Source organism: Poromitra crassiceps, assembly GCF_964638095.1.
Source record: "Poromitra crassiceps genome assembly, chromosome: 11".
Taxonomy (NCBI): Eukaryota; Metazoa; Chordata; class Actinopteri; order Beryciformes; family Melamphaidae; genus Poromitra; species Poromitra crassiceps.
The window spans coordinates 13,980,609-14,001,064 of record NC_139643.1 but is presented as its reverse complement, the minus strand read 5'-3'; the positions used below and the strand labels follow the sequence as shown (position 1 = coordinate 14,001,064).

General features: G+C 40.8%; 1 protein-coding gene across 1 annotated transcript in view; it reads left to right on the top strand.

The window, feature by feature from the left end:
• The first annotated feature begins 225 nt into the window (after positions 1-225).
• The window catches only part of LOC310785413 (uncharacterized protein), a 39,353-nt gene continuing 19,122 nt past the window's right edge, over positions 226-20,456 (top strand). The window contains exons 1-4 of the mRNA XM_083646468.1: positions 226-425; positions 5,434-5,562; positions 11,611-11,805; positions 13,139-13,365. Of these exons, the coding sequence (XP_083502594.1) occupies positions 314-425; positions 5,434-5,562; positions 11,611-11,805; positions 13,139-13,365 (663 nt within the window). The 5' untranslated portion in view covers positions 226-313. The remainder of the gene's footprint in view (positions 426-5,433; positions 5,563-11,610; positions 11,806-13,138; positions 13,366-20,456) is intronic.

Here is a 20,456-nt window from a genome sequence, read left to right as displayed (position 1 = left end):
TAACAACACGCATAGTTTGCTAGCAAAGCAGTTGATTAAAACAAATCTGTTGACAAAGGTCTGTAGGCCTAAATAAAATAAGAGATCAAACTGCTGCTCATAGGAAATCCTGTCCAACAATGTACGCTTTTACTTTGAAAGCTGAGACAGGAAGACCTTTGTTACATTCTGTCTGACTTGACAGCAGTGTGGGAAGCAGAGACGGTATAAAGTGTGGCCATGCAGAGGAGAGTTCAACCTGAAGCTGTCTGCATAACCTAAAGCCTGCTTCTCTCCAGTCTGATCAGTGTTGTTATTGTGTTATTGTAGTGAGATGTGTTCTGGGATGGAGCCTGCGGCCTGTGAGGGCATGTATTCCAAACTGATAGACGACGAAGCGTCTTACTTTGACGACGCGACCCGCAGACCAGATGCTGCCCTCAGGGGTAAGAACACATGAGACATGCATCTAGACAACCAATCAATAACAATACCAACCAATTAGCCTACTTTATAGTCCATCTAAAAGAGGGTATTTAGGCATTTATTTCTTTAGGGACTTCAGTTGTGTCTGTGAGGTTTTTTATGTTGTCACTATAATATTATTATTATTATGCAGGATTATTACTGCCTACACTATTTAGTGTCTTTAGGGCAATATTATTCTCCGAAAGCATGAACTAGCCTACCCTAAATGTTAGGCTACCTACAGTAGGCTATATTGTACACTATCCTAACGGAAGAAAATGTCTATATAGCAATCTACCTTTTTCTTTTTCTTTTCAAATGCAGAAAAATCACTCACAATTATCCAACAACAATTTGATTGACTGCTTATAATACTCATCGGCCTATAATCTTGTCAAACTGATGTAGCTGTTGTTGACAATTGACATTGTTAATAGTGGAAATGGATAGTGAGAGTCTTCTGTCTGAGTGAGTTAGCTGCACTGTACTATAGCCCAGTGGTTCTCAAAACTTTTTCACATGAAGGACGCCTAAACTGACACAAATTAGACCATGGACCCCTATTTGATCAGATTTTCTTCCACCAAGGGTCCCGCGCATCTGATACGATCGTTGGTTTTAGATGTTTTATTACAGAAAGTGTATGAAACCCATGACCAAAATAAGCATAGATTCTGTCATTGTCTTACTTATGGATGGAATTAGAGTGAAAATAGACTATCCCCCTTTTTGCTGGTGACCCGCTGGAACCCCCTCAAGGACCCCCGGGGGTCCCCGGACCCCACCTTGAGAACCACTGCTGTAACCGACAGATATGATGACTGAAGGAATGAAGGCTTGTTAACTCAGTTTGCTGTAAGGCAGGGGTGGCCAAACTTTTTTGGTTGTGGGCCGCATACAGAAACATTTAAGGAGTCGCGGGCCAAACAATATTAAGCCCGGCAGTTTTCGCGGCAAAAAAATTGGACCAGAAAACCCTTGTGCCATCAAAAATTGAATTTCTACCTAAATAAATGTATGACACATAGTTTATTGATGCGCTCACCTATTACAATGGGTATTTCTGTATGTTATCAAATTTTCTTTTCCTGTGCCAACAGGTTAAGACAGAGATAATTTAACATAACATTAGTATTAAACATTAATTCAGTATTTTTTATTTTTTTTTATAAATAGACCATGTCAGGGTGCCCAAGTATAACCCATTTTCAATGGTTTTAAATTGAAAAAACGAAATGGGGGGAATCAGTTTTTTTGTTTTTGTTTTTCAGTTTCTTTTTCTTAATGTTTTTGTTTTTCCGTTTTTTCCGCCGTTTTCGTTTTCGTTTTCGTTTTCCGTTTTAAACTTTGAAACAGAAAAACGGAAAAACGTTTTTAGCAACATTTTTTTTTTTTTTTTTTCCTAAATTCATGGCAGGCCACTTAAAAACGGGCAGCGGGCCGCAGTTGGCCCGCGGGCCGTAGTTTGGCCACCCCTGCGTAAGGAGAACAGACTTCATGTGATTCTCCACCGATCCCCCAGAGGGAACCTCTTTCCTCCTGCTCCTTTCCACCGGAGGTTAAAGGGCAGATCGACCACAGATTCTCGGTCTTCCTGTCTAAGACCCGCTGCAGATCTAGCACCAGATCTGGCGGTAGTGTGTTAGTGTGTTAGATATAAACAACCAGTAGAATCAGTGAATATCTCTGAAGTAAACAGTTCCTTCTTTCCCTCCCTGCCTGCTGCAAACCTGTCGTGTTTCCTCCACACAGCCTGGTGACCTCGGCATCAGGACAAACCGGCATGTTACGCCCCCGTATTTATGTGTGGCAGTGTACTGTAACTGTAACTGACAGATTCACGTCACAAATCTGCTCTGACATGTTTGATTTGCTCAAGTCTGCGCGTGTAATTAATCACACCATGTAAACAAGACATGTAGAGGATCAACATGGAGGAGATTCTTCAGTGACTCAAAAGCTCTGCAACAAGACGCTGATACAGCCGTCATCACTCACAAATGCAATGTATAAAACCATTCAAGCCTCAAAGAGGTTAGCACTTGGCAGGCACAGGGACATAAAATAGCTATTCAATTAATAACTTAACAAACTTCCAAAGTGAGGTCTGTTATGGCAGCAATAATTTTCTACGAGCAGGCGGGACAAAGTGCCAAGTGAATTTAACTTCATCAATACCAAGGTTAAAGACTTCGGTCCCTATCGTTGCATCGGCGCTGTTTCTAGGCCGAATGCCTGGCGCAGCTCAAATCAGTGGGCGTGGACCAGCGCACTTGATATCGTCATGCTGGCGCTAGACGCAGCCTCAACCATTACAACCACGCCTTTTAAGCGTAAAATTATGCACCGTCATGCTCATTGGATAACTGCAATAAACGAATCGCACGCTTGCCTTTTTAGCTCCAATTCCAGTGATCCCGCAAAACCAGACGAAAGCCAAACGCTCTGCCCCCCCCCCCTCCCTTCATCCAGTCTGTCTGTCTGACTGCATTATAGGCTATTATTCCATATTATTATGCTTCTCAAACCAATCTAACTGCAGTTTCAATACTGCAAGCATGTAAATACGCTACACTATAGCAAGATCAAAGTGAAAATAATGTACTAAACGCATCAGCTAGAAAAATATAGCCTATTAGATTGGTGAAAGTTTGTCCAGAAAGATATCGTTTTCTCTCCCCTGCTGCAGGTAGAATGATCGATGCACATAAATATACCCTACATTATGTAAAGTCATTGCATAAATGTGTTTTTATTGTAAAACTAAATGTCAAGTAGGGCCAAGTTATTGGAGCGGACATCACAGTATAGCACATCACAGAAGCGCGTTCCGCTGTCACTTATCTAAATCACGTTAAACCCACAAGGGGTATATATAGGCTCAAGAGGACATATATGTTTCACATAGGGTGGTGTTTCATTTCGATGTTTTATTTGGTCCAATATTGAAATGTTCGACAATTGCAGGTTGTCTTACCATTACACATTATTTTAGATCTACCTTTTATATCTATTTCGGCTCATTTGGTTGCTATTTAGTAGCGAAATGGAGGACCCAATTGCATGCTGGGAGTGGACATTCACAGGCAGTAAACTTACAACTGCTATTTCCTATGGGAAGCTGGGTGCTGCTATGTGTTGTGTCTGTTTGAGCGAGGGAGTCAGAGAGAGAGAGAGAAGGGTGACTCAGAGGCAGAAGAGCACTGGCGCACTGAATAGGCCTGGTTTCAGAGAGAGACAGAGAAGGGTGACAGGGGAGAGGCACAAGTGCACTGGCGCACTGAATAGGCCTGGTTTTCAAAGGCGCAAAGCGCTAAATGTAGGCCAGGTGCGAAGATAGCACTACGCCGGTAGTTAGCGCCGACACGCCCACTTTGGCCCATTCTGGGACTGCGCCACGCCCATTCGGCCTAAAGCCCATTTGGCAGCCTAAAGCCATATTGATATCGTCCCAAAACAGGCGCAAGGCACGTTTTTTTGCGTTTAAGGCCCGTTTTAGCGCCGAAGGCTTGTGGGAGAATAGGGCCCTTCAACTACAGCCCACTAGTGTTAATTTTGTCGTCTATTTTTTTATTTAGTCTTAGTCTTAGTCCCGTGTTAAATGTCCTTGTTAGTCTGTATCATATTTAGTCAACCTCATCCTGTTTTTATTTAGTCAAGCATTTTAGTCTCAGCTTAGTCAAATAAAACCATAAGTATTTTAGTCTAGTTTTAGTCAACGAACACTGTTGAATCTGCTGATGCGCTTGCACAAGTAATTGTGTGGAATTGTGTGGAAAGCACTCAGACTTCTCTGGATATAATGTAGACAAGCAAGTAGCTGTACATTTTGGGAACACAATGCCTCATACACACATAGATAAGACCCTTAGCTAAGACTGGGTGGGTTCTGTTGTAACTACTGTCAATGTTTTTAAGACAGCTAAATGTCAGCTACATCTATGATGCTGCAGCACAGGAACCTGAACTGCTGCATTGAGGGGGGGGGGGGACAGTCTATAATTAGTGTTAATTTTGTCGTCTATTTTTAAATTTTGTCGTAGTCTTAGTCCTGTGTCAAATGTCCTTGTTAGTTTTTATCATATTTAGTCAACCCCATCCTCTTTTTGTTTAGTCAAGTTTTAGTCGACTAAACGTTTGAGTATTTTAGTCACGTCTTAGTCAATGAAACTAAAAGTCTGAACATTTTAGTCTCGTCTTAGTCTTGGGGAAAAAGGTAGTCGACTAACATTTTTCGTCATAGTTTTCGTCAACAAAATTAACACTACAGCCCACTCCCATAGCTTTAACTTCAGAGGCTTCATCATCATTATTATTATTATTTATTTATGTATGTATGTATGTATGTAGGTATTTATGTATGTACGTATGTATTTATTAATTTATTTATTCAAACAAATCCATGAAGGTCAGGGGGGCAACACTCCTCATTTGCACCATATTAGTGGCCTCATCAGGCTATAGCCCAGTATTCTTAAAGCTGGTCGGAAAATTACAGTTTGCTTACTGAGTGTTTTGACAATGATAACATGCAACACATAGACATGAAACTAGCAGCAGCAGTATGCACAAGTTGGTAGCTTAAATTGACACTGGATAAGCAGATGAATGCATGCTTCTGTTCTGCTACAGGACGTGACTTCATCTCACACTTTGATCATTTTTAGTCTAATTCGAGGCTGCACAGAGCAGATAGTGCACCCTAGCTGCACAGAGCAGATAGTGCACCCTAGCACCAACTGATTGCACCAATTAACAGTTGTTCCTGGAGCAACATTTCTTCCTAGTATGGGCCGGGAAAACCCCGCCCTGAACTCATTTGATTGGTCGCCGCAGTTGCTTCTTCCTGAAAACGTGTATCATGTGAAAGCATCTTATTTGTTCTTTGTTCTTGTTGACAAACAGTTGATCGATGGACAGTTGACCAACGGACAAGTCTCTAACAATCTCACTGTATCTTTTCAATAATGTCTCTCTTTCCTCCAGCCCACCCAGTGTCCCCGGTCAGAGTGGCCCTCAGGCCAGGCGGCCCCGGCCCCTACCGACCAGCCACCTTCTGCCTGGCTGCCCTGTGTGCTGTCCTGCTCATCTCCATTATAGCTGTCACTGCACACTGTGAGTACAACACTACACTACACTACAATACAACAATACAATACGATACGATACGATACAATACAATGTAGTACAATATGATACGATACAATACAACAATACAATACAATGCAATAAAATACAATGTAGTACAATATGATACAATACAATACAATACAATGCAATACAATACAATACAATACAATACAATGCAATACAATACAATACAATACAATGCAATGTAGTACAATATGATACAATACAATACAATACAATATGATACAATACAATACAATACAATAGGATACAATACAATACAATATTGCAATAAAATACAATGTAGTACAATGATACAATGCAATACAATACAATACAATACAATACAACAATCATCATCATCATCATCACTCTATAAAAGGGAGCCGGGGCTCTGTTTGTTTCTCTGTCTGTCCCACTGATGACATCATCAGTGATGTCATAAATTCACTCACACACACACACAAAGTCCCAGTGATGATGTTATCAGTGATGTCATAAATTGTGACATCATCAGTGATGTCAGAGGCATTGTGACATCTTCAGTGATGCACACATACACATACACACGAGACAGACAGGCACACACATGCACACACAACACACACACACACACACACACACACACACACACACACACACACACACACACACACACACACACACACAAGAGACAGACACACAGATTGATGAGATCAGTGATGATCATCAGTGATGATGTCATCAGTGATGACATCACTAAGTGATAACTAAGTGTTAACTAAGGAAAACTAACGTGCACATTTACATAAACATAACATAAAAACCATCAGTCAATATCAAGTAATGTGCTTTCTTTAATCTGGTGGAAGCATTTTTCAATCAAAGGTGAAACAACACAATGATGGTTCATAGTGGGACATACCCTGCCATTCACCATTCACTTCAATAGAACTGACCCCACAAACTGTAAACACCGTCATGTGACTGATGACGTATCTTCCTTCTTTGGTTCCTTGATCAAAACCAGTAAATGTGACACCTTCCAAGAGGGTTGTGTGAGGTGTTTCCAGATGTGGGTGTGTTTATTTGTGCTTTCACAATATAACAGCTGTGAAACAATCGGAAGAAGAAGATAAATAATCCCTCGTTTCACCTGGTTTTGCGCCGCTCGCTCTCGCCATTCACTGTTGACCTCGCTCGACCCCTGAACCTCTCTCGCTCTCTCTTGCTCACTTGTGGAGCCGGGGGGGAGGGGCAAACTTTGAATGTTTACAAACAGCAAGCTCATGAAAGTTGCGTAGTATACCTTTTTACAGGTATACCTTAGACACTGCGGCGTGCGGACGCTCCAGCAGCTCTTGCATTACAGATATTATCTGGAAGTGATTTCAAATGTTTGTTTTTGGCATTCCAGTATTTCAGGAGACTAAACAGAGGAAGTACATTTAGACAAGTGCATTGACTTCTTCATCAGTGCACTGTGTGAAAAGTGAGGCCTGACTTCAAAACATTTAGTCCATAGTTACCGAATCAATAGTTTCACATGAGTGTACAGTATAAGAGGACCCATGGTGTTAGCGTTGCAACACTCTGAATCAGCACATTTTCTTGCATGTGTGTGTGTGTGTGTGTGTGTGTTGGAGGTTCTGCTTTCCATCAGCCAGTTGCCCAGCAGCCTGTTGCCAGATGAGTTCTGAGTCACAGTGGAATTCATGAGGAAACAAAAGAACACAAGTTGCACGTTGTTTGCACAAGACCTCGTGCACACATGTGGACTGATTATGATACAGTTGATGGAAGTTGGTCTGGTGCTGTGTACTACGCACATGCAGGCCACTTTCACTTCACGGTATACCTCGGCTTGAACAAATCGCGGTTCCAAAACCGCTAATATTTCCTGTCATCCCGCTCCGATGGTATGAGCTGCTGGCATAGAGTGCCCAAGTCATGGCCTATTCCGGGTTCGCCCTGCGGGACCTAAAGGGTTTCATACCCCTTGGTCAAACCAAGCCATTCAGAATCAGGAGAGACCACAGAACATTTAGCTCAGACCAAAACTATAAAAAGTTGTATTTATTTAGTTATTATTTGATTTTTAATAACTATTAAGTAAGAAAGTAAAAACCATTATTGGTTCATTCCTACCGCCCATAATTGTGAGAGGGGACAAAGGCAAGAAAATGGCTTGTGAAAGTAACCAACCTGCCACCTGCATGCTGCCAAGTTTCAAGTCAAGTTTTGACTTGAAAACATGAATACATTTCTCAGCTAGAAAAACAGAAAGCTAAAAGACTCAAGAGATTAATGGTGGATCTGCTGCACTGGCAGTGAATGGGAACCTGTTTTGGGATATCATGACAAAACCCTATGGTGCTTTCACAGCGATAGAGGGCACATTTTCTGTTTCCTAAGTGTGTTTGGGCTTGAATGAACGAATTAAGTGAAACACGCCTTTGGCTGTGAGTGACAGAGCAGAGCTCAAATCAAGATTTGTGTCTCAGAAACAAACATAATGCTGCGCGGTCAGACTGTTGTCACTGAACCTTTATTGATCACATCATACTGATCACATCATACCTTTTACTGATCACATCATACCTTTTATTGATCACATCATACTTTTTACTGATCACATCATACCTTTTATTGATCACATCATACCTTTTATTGATCACATCATACCTTTTATTGATCACATCATACCTTTTACTGATCACATCATACCTTTTATTGATCACATCATACCTTTTATTGATCACATCATACCTTTTACTGATCACATCATACCTTTTACTGATCACATCATACCTTTTACTGATCACATCATACCTTTTACTGATCACATCATACCTTTTACTGATCACATCATACCTTTTATTGATCACATCATACCTTTTATTGATCACATCATACCTTTTACTGATCACATCATACCTTTTATTGATCACATCATACCTTTTATTGATCACATCATACCTTTTATTGATCACATCATACCTTTTACTGATCACATCATACTTTTTATTGATCACATCATACCTTTTATTGATCACATCATACCTTTTATTGATCACATCATACCTTTTATTGATCATATCATACCTTTTATTGATCACATCATACCTTTTATTGATCACATCATACCTTTTATTGATCACATCATACTTTTTACTGATCACATCATACCTTTTACTGATCACATCATACTGATCACATCATACCTTTTACTGATCACATCATACTGATCACATCATACCTTTTATTGATCACATCATACCTTTTATTGATCACATCATACTTTTTACTGATCACATCATACCTTTTACTGATCACATCATACTGATCACATCATACCTTTTACTGATCACATCATACCTTTTACTGATCACATCATACTGATCACATCATACCTTTTATTGATCACATCATACCTTTTATTGATCACATCATACCTTTTATTGATCACATCATACTTTTTACTGATCACATCATACCTTTTACTGATCACATCATACTGATCACATCATACCTTTTACTGATCACATCATACCTTTTACTGATCACATCATACCTTTTATTGATCACATCATACCTTTTATTGATCACATCATACCTTTTACTGATCACATCATACCTTTTATTGATCACATCATACCTTTTATTGATCACATCATACCTTTTATTGATCACATCATACCTTTTACTGATCACATCATACTTTTTATTGATCACATCATACCTTTTATTGATCACATCATACCTTTTATTGATCACATCATACCTTTTATTGATCACATCATACCTTTTATTGATCACATCATACCTTTTATTGATCACATCATACCTTTTATTGATCACATCATACTTTTTACTGATCACATCATACCTTTTACTGATCACATCATACTGATCACATCATACCTTTTATTGATCACATCATACTTTTTACTGATCACATCATACCTTTTACTGATCACATCATACCTTTTACTGATCACATCATACCTTTTACTGATCACATCATACCTTTTATTGATCACATCATACCTTTTATTGATCACATCATACTTTTTACTGATCACATCATACTTTTTACTGATCACATCATACTTTTTGTTGATCACATCATACCTTTTACTGATCACATCATGTTGATCACATCATACCTTTTGTTGATCACATCATACCTTTTATTGATCACATCATACCTTTTATTGATCACATCATACCTTTTATTGATCACATCATACCTTTTATTGATCACATCATACCTTTTATTGATCACATCATACCTTTTACTGATCACATCATACCTTTTACTGATCACATCATGTTGATCACATCATACCTTTTACTGATCACATCATGTTGATCACATCATACCTTTTATTGATCACATCATACCTTTTATTGATCACATCATACCTTTTATTGATCACATCATACCTTTTACTGATCACATCATACCTTTTACTGATCACATCATACCTTTTATTGATCACATCATACCTTTTACTGATCACATCATACCTTTTACTGATCACATCATACCTTTTATTGATCACATCATACCTTTTATTGATCACATCATACCTTTTACTGATCACATCATACCTTTTATTGATCACATCATACTTTTTACTGATCACATCATACCTTTTACTGATCACATCATACCTTTTACTGATCACATCATACCTTTTACTGATCACATCATACCTTTTGTTGATCACATCATACTTTTTATTGATCACATCATACTTTTTATTGATCACATCATACTTTTTACTGATCACATCATACCTTTTATTGATCACATCATACTTTTTACTGATCACATCATACCTTTTACTGATCACATCATACCTTTTACTGATCACATCATACCTTTTACTGATCACATCATACCTTTTACTGATCACATCATACCTTTTACTGATCACATCATACCTTTTGTTGATCACATCATACTTTTTACTGATCACATCATACCTTTTGTTGATCACATCATACCTTTTATTGATCACATCATACTTTTTATTGATCACATCATACCTTTTATTGATCACATCATACCTTTTACTGATCACATCATACCTTTTATTGATCACATCATACCTTTTATTGATCACATCATACCTTTTACTGATCACATCATACCTTTTATTGATCACATCATACCTTTTACTGATCACATCATACCTTTTATTGATCACATCATACCTTTTATTGATCACATCATACCTTTTACTGATCACATCATACCTTTTACTGATCACATCATACCTTTTGTTGATCACATCATACCTTTTACTGATCACATCATACCTTTTACTGATCACATCATACCTTTTATTGATCACAGTATCTGGTGATGTTCGTACCATCAAAGCAAAGGCATGTTGTAAAAGGAAACTTAATTTGACCTAAACTCACACACACTATACTGATTTATATCACATCTCTTCTCGTCTGTTTGCTATGTCTGTTTTGTAAATTACAAAAGAAATGTTCTGATTGTAAGTTCCAATTTTGGTCCACTGGCTAGCTAGAGGGCTAGCGGACCATGCTACATTGTTTTATCTGGTTCTAGATTTGTTTTGAACTTTTTTCTTTTTCTTCTTCTTTCATTTTTCTCTTTTATTCTTATGGGATACATGTTTTTTTTTGGTATTCTATTTCATTGTTTGTCTGTCATGTAATGTATATTGTTGTCTTGGACCCCAGGAAGACTAGCTGTCATCTGGGCGTCAGCTAATGGTGATCCGTTCAATAAACAAATAAACAAATTGTTGAATGATACTGTATTTGATAATAATACTATTGTAGACAGATCCTCACTTTTAGTTTCTGATTTCTGTGTGGTGCTGATGGACAGCTCCTTTTATCGTTAAAATAAAAAGTGCTCTCAGAAAGCATTATTTCGGATGTGGGCCGCGAACATTTTTGAGATTTTCCAGTTGGCCACGAGCTGGAAAAGGTTGGGAACCGCTGCTGTAGATAAAGTGTATCTATCAGCCAGTAATGCGTCACCTGTCCACCTGTGCCCAGATAAGAACCTGCCGCAGCCCCCTGCTGGTGGTCCAGAGATCCAGAAGCAGAAGCAGGAGGTGAACATCACGTCTCTGACTGCCTCCATCACCAAGCTGCAGCAGAACAACACCGAGCTGCAGCGCGAGAAGGAGCGCCTGCAGCGGGAGAAGGAGCAGCTGCTGAACAGACTGGACGCCCTGACCGCCACTGAAGGTAGAGAGAGCCTGTGGAGGGTGTGAATGCTTCAAAATGTGTTTGGATATAGGGCTGGCCATATCATTATTCAGTCACAATAACATAAACGATAATATTGGACCAGAAAAGCTAACATTAGCTGCTAATGTTAGCGATCTGTAGCTAACGGTTAGCAGCTAGTGATTGTGCCATCCCATTTCTAAACGGTCTCTGCTGTAGCTTTAGTTGAAAAGATCCATGGCTGTATCTTTGAGATGAGGCGAGATGGGCTGTATAGAGCATTGTTTCTGTCAGAATCTATTGGTCAGTGGGCATGTGTCAACTGGTGCGTATGAAACAGGCTTACGTCACACCGTGTATCACGTGCCATGGCCGACCAGTGGTGTAACTTCATCAGCGACTCACTCAGAAACTCAATCAGTCAGCGACAACAGTTTGCATCAAAACTAAGTATGGGAGATAATTTCCCAGTCCTAGTTTGGGTTTGTGTGTGAGATAAGTATGTGTACTTATCATGTTAGTTATCAAATGGATAGTTACGGAAAGAGATGGCTGTGCACCGATTGGCTATCAATAGCGTGGGAGAGTGTGGATAACTGTGATTGGATAGGGAGAAGTATGAATGAAACTGAGCGTGGATAACTGTGATCGAATAGGGAGAAATGTGAATGAACAGGGCGTGGGCTAAGTAGTCTTCCTGATTTCAATTACGTGTAGACTTCACATAATGCAGGTGATAAGACGTGGTATCCCCAGAAGTCAAGTCGTCTCCCCACAAGTCTGATCCAAGCATTCGTCATTCCCTCTGCCTGCCACAGGATCTTCAGCCAAGTTCAATAGAGCAGAGCCTTATTTTGGCCGAGGCTGTGGCAGAGGTTGAGGTTTTGTGAAGGAGACCCCCATGACGGCACCCGGCATTTCTCAAACTTCTCCAGTAAAATTGGTCCCTATCGCGAGCCTCAACCCCGACCAATGCAAGCGGACGATCAAAGCCTGTGTCATCAACCCACTGATGATGTGGTTGACATTAGCCTCGACGCCAGACTCGGTCTTCATTCTTCATTCGCACCGAGTCTCGCCGTTACAACCCCTGAGTCAACTGCAGGCTCGGCTAAAATGGCCGCAAGCTACATACATACACGTTATCAATCACAATAAAACTGTACCTACCTCCTGCACAAGGTTGTTATCCAAAGTTTGCCACCAAGAGTTCTCCCAAATATTGCCTAGTTTCCAATAGCGAGCCCTTCTCTCTCTCTCTCTCTCTCTCTCTCTCTCTCTCTCTCTCCCTCTCTCTCTCTCTCCCTCTCTCCCTCTCTCTCTCTCTCTCTCTCTCTCTCCCTGTCCACAGCTCCTGAGGTCATTAACCCGGCGACGGTGGCGCCGACGACGAAGACCGATGTGGCGGTGACAGCGGGCCCCAACATCTGCCATGGTCTGCCATCGTTTGAGGACTGGGTCCATTTCAACAGCAGCTGCTACTTCATCTCCAGAACCTCCAGGAACTGGAGAGACAGCCAGAGACACTGCCAGAGACAAGGAGGCCACCTGGCCATCATCCACACCGCCGAGGAGCAGGTACACAACCAGATGAAAGGTCTTTGCACACTGAGTCCGATGCGTTTTATTATTAGGGCTTCAAGCCCTGAAGGGACTGAAACCCTATTGTTTTTGTGCTGGTTTATTATTCTTGTCCTGCTTGTCCTTGTTGTCGTTGTTCATCTGCCTCAACACAAATTCCAGTGAGTTGATAAATGGCAGAGACCTGAAATTTGGCTTGTTTCTGCTCAAGGAATATTTTTCGAATCGGCCTGAAGGTGGCACTATAATTAGAGGTTTTACCTTAAACGCCATAGCTTCCACGCCGTTTGTCTGATTTACAAGCATTCTTTTCCCACATGATCAGGTGAACCTGCTCTACAAATTTGCCATAAGGACCCTCAAGGTCCGTCTGGAAAATGTTTGAGATATTTCGAAAAGTTTGGAAAACGCTGTTGGAGGCGGCTGGTGTGGTTGACGGTGACCTGGATGGGCGGAGGGCTTGGGGACAGATGCAGCCTGGGGAAATTTTGGAAAAGATTTAGATCATAGATCGTATAGACCGGGGGAGTCAGTCTAACAGAATAATATACTCTGTCTAAGCTTCATTGGTAAAAGTTTTGAGGAATGCTGTTTGGGGCTGTGGGAGAAAAGATTTACATAGTTATATTTATAGAGAGATGAATGTCAAATTGATCTAGAATACATTTTGACTGGCATCCATTTGCTCAGTTTGTAGGAACGTTTTATAAATGTTTTGCATGGTCTGGCTGTTCCTTGAAGCTGAGTTCCATGATATTGATTCTAAAAGGTTATTCAATACACTGTTTACTCATTACAGCAGTGTAATACCTAATAAACTGATAAAATGGCAAAGCTAATATACACTCACTGCGCGCTTAATACTGGGTCATTAATATCAGCTTTCAGCTCAGTGTCAACCTGCTAACCAAAGTGACATCCACCTCCAGGTTGGAAGTGTTGCATTCTGAGATGCTTTTCTGCTTGTAAAGTTGTAAAGAGGTTATCTGACTTGTTTTTGTTGTATATCCCATTCTGTGTAAACTCTAGAGACTGCTGTGCATGAAAATCCCAGGAGATCAGCAGGATCAGAAACACTCACCGGTGGTCAAAGTCACTGAGATCTAGTCTTGGGTAGGGATGGGTATCGTTTCATATTTTTCGATACTGGTGCTAAAACGATCCTTCTAAGACGGTACCAGTGCCTGAAACGGTACTTTAAAAAATATTAAAACAGATTTAAACCTACTTTTTTTAATTAATGAGGTTATAAAGAGGATTTCAAACAATAATTGTATGTGTTATGCCCTAGAATTAGGGCTGCAACTAACGATTATTTTGATAATCGATTAATCGGTCAATTATTTGTTCGATTAATCTGATAAAAAAATGCACTGATATTGTTTCCATCCGTTTATTGAAAAACAACTTTTTTTTTGTTAAACAAAAACCCACCGGGCTTTGCTACATCAAATAGCTTTGACAGGGCATGAACGAATACAAAATACATACAAATGTATGGTGTAAGTGCAAAATAAATCTTCATATCTTCTTAAATAAAGTGCTAGGAGGAATTTCAAATCTAGCTACAACCTCCTCCAACCACTCTGCGATGTTGGGAGCTGTATGTCTCTCGTGCCAGCTCAGTGGCCTTGTGGTCTGAGTGTCCGCCCTGAGACTGGGAGGTCGTGAGTTCGATCCCCGGCCGAGTCATACCAAAGACTATAAAAATGGGACCCATTTGCCTCCCTGCGTGGCACTCAGCATCAAAGGGTTGGAATTGGGGGGTTAAATCACCATGTGATTCCCAAGCGCGGCGCATGCTGCTGCTCACCGCTCCCCCAGGGGATGGGTCAAATGCGGAGAACAAATTTCACACATTGTGTGACAATCAGTGGGACTTTACCTTTACTTTACCTTTATGGTGGTCAGGGAGTTTGCCTGCATGACCCAATCATCGGTTATGTAATGGCAAGTAATGCTTGCCAGGCAAGTAGGCTTCGTTTGCAACACTTGTCCATACATCTGTGGTGATTGCAATTTTGCTGGTGGTGGCCTTTAATGCATTTTTTACCTCCTGGAATGTGTCTTCATATTTTTGCTCCATCAGTTTTGTGAAGAATGTTCTTGAAGGAAGAGTGTAGCCAGGGTGGAGGGTGTTAATCATGGCAATGAAGCCTGCATCTCCAACCATTGACATGGGCCTCATGTCGGTGACCAGCATGTTCAGGACACTGTCTGTCACGATGGCTGCGCCTGCTTGCCTTGGTGTACATGCCGCATTCCCCAGAACGAAGCCCCTCATGGTGAGTTGTTTTTTTCTCAGCAATTGAACAATCAATAAAAGACACTCTTACTAAATACAGAGAGAAACTTCAGGCCACCAAATTGAATAAATACAGAAGAGACACAGAGGACTACCAGAGAAATGAGGTGTACGAGTGGGAAACTACGGCAAACGAACTATCTGAACAAGAACAAGCGAGGGCACCGCCGCGCACCAGTGCGCAATTACGCATGGATACTTCAAGACCAACATCGAAGCCCCGAAAACCCAGGAGAAACAGAGTTCAGACGAGGGGAGAATCGTCAATGGAGAGCGACTTCACTTTCGACAGCGACTCCACAAGTGCCCCTTTTTTATCCACACGCAGGAAGAGGTACTACCGAAAAACAAAAGGAGATGCAGACATGGGAGGAGGCGAAGATCCAAATATGGAACCCCCCCGCCGGTGGTATCCACGGAATCAACGGTAATAAACATTTCCTCGAAAGAACTCTCTGGTGACCAAATGTCCCTTCTTGCCAAAGGTTTATCATTTGTCCCGACTAGTGGAACTAATATGTTTGGCTTAAAAGTGGACCTTTTCAAAAGTTTCAGAAAAATTTAACTGAGACATTTCTTTTCACACAATTCTGGCCCTGCACCTATAGCCCCCCCCATTACCTCCTTTAGACCTAAGAGCACTTTTAGCCCTTCAGTGATGAATCATTCCATCAACACATTTTGTAGGATTGTCGAACAAGACATTATGAAAATGTGTGAGAAGCCATATAGGACCTCAAACAATCTTTCTAAGGGAGAGAAAAGAGCTCTAGGCGATTTGGTAAAAGATAAAGATTTAGTCATTAAACCTGCTGATAAAGGTGGAGCTATTGTTTTACAGGATGCCGATAAATATAAAACAGAAATTTTGTCTCAGTTGTCTAATGAGAAGTTCTATAAATTACTTCTCTCTGACCCTACTATGCGCTTTCAGCAGGAGATACATAGTTTTTTGGAAGGGGCCAAAGAAAATGGCTGGATCTCCAAGTCTGAATATGACTTTTTATATTGTCAATACCCAATTAGACCTGCCTTTTATACTCTTCCTAAAGTGCACAAATCACTTTCAAATCCTCCCGGAAGACCTATAGTGGCACAAACAAATTCTCTACTAGCTCCCCTCTCAGAATTTGTTGATTTCCATATTAAACCTTTTGTACAGACACTGCCTGCTTTTGTCAAGGACTCTACTGATTTTATTAATAAAATATCTAGTCTGACTGACCTCCCTGATGATGTCTTCCTTATGACATTAGACGTCACAAGTCTCTACACTAACATCCCCCATGATGAAGGTTTGGAAGCCTTACATTTCTTTTTAGAGGCTCGAGATCAGACAGTAAATCCTCCTAACCATTTTATTATTGACTTAGCAGCCTATGTGATGAAATACAACTATTTCTGTTTCAACAATGATTTCTATTTACAGATCTCTGGTGCTAGTATGGGCTCGATCTGTGCTCCAAATTATGCCAATTTGTATATGTTTTTTTTTTAAATAACTTCATATTTAATCATAGTATGAATATATATGCACCTAGATTGCTTAAATACTATAGATTTATTGATGACATTTTCTGTGTGTTCCAAGGTACCCATGAGGACTTGAATAATTTTGTGACTTTATTAACACGTTGAGTGCCATAGCCGAGATATCTCGTCTTACATAATCCAACGCTTGAGAGTGCCAGAGCCGAGATATCTCGTCTTACATAAACATTTTTTTTTTTTGACGGTGGGACATCAATCAACAACTTTTACGTCTTCTATATCACTATTGGAGCAAGAGAATGTGTATAATCTATTTTACCGACCACTAAGTGGCGACAGTTCTCTCCAGACAGAGACAGAGACAAAGCCACAGCCACAGGACCCGTGGACCAAAAGCAGCCGCCTCCCGCGGAAATGGCTTGGCGATTTTACAGTCAGAAACGAACGAGCCTCATTCTCATACTGTAGGCGGGGACGCTTCGCGCTGCTGCGGTGGGGGGTTCCAGAAATGGACTGGGTGAGCAGCATAAAGCCTAGAGTCGCACGGGGGTTCATCGGGGCTCTCAAACCCAAGAGACAGTGAGACCTATCCACACTCGCTGCCAGGGAGAGTCGCTGCTCAAACTCCCAGCAGCAGAGCACTGCGCAGCACAGACGGAGGGAGGAGTTTGGAGACACACACACTCTCTCTCTCTCTCTCTCTCTCTCTCTCTCTCTCTCTCTCTCTCGAGAGAGAGAGAGAGAGAGAGAGAGAGAGAGAGAGAGAGAGAGAGAGAGAGAGAGAGAGAGAGAGAGAGAGAGAGAGAGAGAGAGAGGAGAGAGAGAGGAGAGAGAGAGAAGAGAGAGAGAGAGAGAGCGCACAGAGTGGGAGACAAGGGCACCCATAATCACAGGCACGTGAGGTGGTTCTAAAAATCCATTTATCTCCAAACTCTCTGAAAATCTCTGAAACCATGCTGTACTCAACGGCTAATATCTACATAACTACTAACTCTGCAAACTAACTCTTTTAGACAGAGAAAGCACACATTATATTAGTTATTTTTAGATGATTGGTGTTCACGAATTCTTAACAGAAAATAATCCTCGGCTCTTGTAAAATGAGCCAGAATCCTCAAAAAAAAACCTGGCACAACTTACCTACAGGATTGAAAAAATGGCTGGCACTCAATGTGTTAAATGGTTTTAAGAATAATTTACAGTTTACTTGTGAGTTTAGCGCTGAAAAAGTTCATTTTTTGGATATGTGGGTGATGGTTAAGGATGGATGTCTTTCCACAACTTTATATCGGAAGGAGACGGATAGAAATACCTTGTTATTAGCAACGAGCGCTCACCCCACCCCTCTTAAAAGAGGCCTACCAAAGAGCCAATTGTATAGACTTCGAAGACTCTGTTACTCTACAGAGGATTATATAGATAAAGCTGATGACATGAGATCTAAATTTGTGGCACGGGGCTACTCCACTGACTGTGTTGAACTGGCTTATAAAACAGCACTGAGCCATTCTAGGTCTGACCTTCTCAAACCTAGTCAGAAAAAAGAAAGGCCATTTTCTGTCACCTGTTCCACAGTCTATTCTCCCCATTCCCATTTTATTAAATCAATATTTTTGAAGCATTGGCATATTTTACAATCTGACATGGAACTGTCCGATACATTTAAACACCCCCCTTTATTTGTAAATAAACGGGCAAAAAATTTAAGAGATCATCTTGTTCATCCCACCTTTTCTCAGAGGATCCCACAACAGAGTCAGACGCTCCTTGCTCCTCTGGAAAATGGTAATTATCGTTGCGGGAATTACGCTCAATGTCATAACACTTACAAGACATCCTCCTTTCACCATCCTCACACTGGGAAAAGATATATGATAAACAGCCTTATCACTTGCGCCTCTACTCATGTGGTGTACATGATCCGTTGTCCGTGTGGTCTTGCTTATGTCGGCAAGACCACACGTAAATTAAAACAATGCATTAGTGAACACAAGAGTACTATTCGGCGTAATGACAGGGACTATCCCGTAGCTGTCCATTTTAATGATATGAAGCATGATATTTCTTCCCTACGCTTCTGTGGCATTGAAAGGGTTGCCTCGCCACCTAGGGGTGGGGATCATGACCTTCTACTGAAAAGAAGAGAAGCTTTTTGGATTTTTCATTTACAAACCCTATCGCCAAAAGGCCTAAATGATGAACTCCTTCTAAATGTCATGCTTTGAGTTATATAATTATTATTATTGTTTTCATATAGCCTACCTTTTTTCTATTTATTCCAGGGTCTGTTGTAGACTATCCCTTTAATACTGTATTTGTAATTGTGTCACACCTGCAGTTATTTGCACTGATTTACTCCATGGGTCTTGACATGATTGCCTTGCTCCCATTGGATAATTGTTCTTGTCCTGGTTCCTATAAATAGGTTCCAGTGTTCTGCCATACCATATGCCAGATGAAGGTCTTGTGACCGAAACGTTGCAGCATTATTATTAAAAGCCTTGAAGTGGGAGTCAGTGTGCGGGAGTCCTCTTTTTTTCATTTGATCCTGCCTTTTCCGACGCACCTGACGTACACGGTTGTGCAGAGATTTCCTCTCTTTGAGTTGTTTTTTTCTGAAATAAGAAAGACAGTATGAGTGAGTATGCCTAACAGCACTATTAACATAAAACTCAATAAAACTCACTCATTGATGATTTAGTTGATAATTGCTTATGTAAAGAAGGCCTTTATATAACAGAAGCCTCAAATGCAATTTGTCCTAGCTCACTCCTTACATTAAGATGCACACACACACACACACACACACACACACACACACACACACACACACACACACACACACACACACACACACAATGAACAAGGGACAACAACCCCTCTTTTAGCCTTAGTTTACATACCAAGTCTGCTCTACCACTAACGTTAGCAAGCTAACGTAACGTTAACTAGCCGGTCGGCTTAACACACCATGCTTGTCGACCTGGGTGCGGGCGCATCAGCTGTTAATGTTAGATAAACGAAACAAACTATCTGAGTTTACATACCACGTCTGCTCTACCACTAACGTTAGCAAGCTAACGTAACGTTAACGAGCCGGTCGGCTATAACGTTAACGTTGTCGACCTGGGTGCGGGCGCATCGCCTGTTAACGTTAGATAAACAAAACAAACTATCTGCTGTGAGACAAACATTTCCACTTCAAACAACAATACACATGGGTCTAATAATGTAACATTAGTTTACATGCATATCGAGTTTGTAGTAGTATAACGCTAAGTTAAGTTAACTT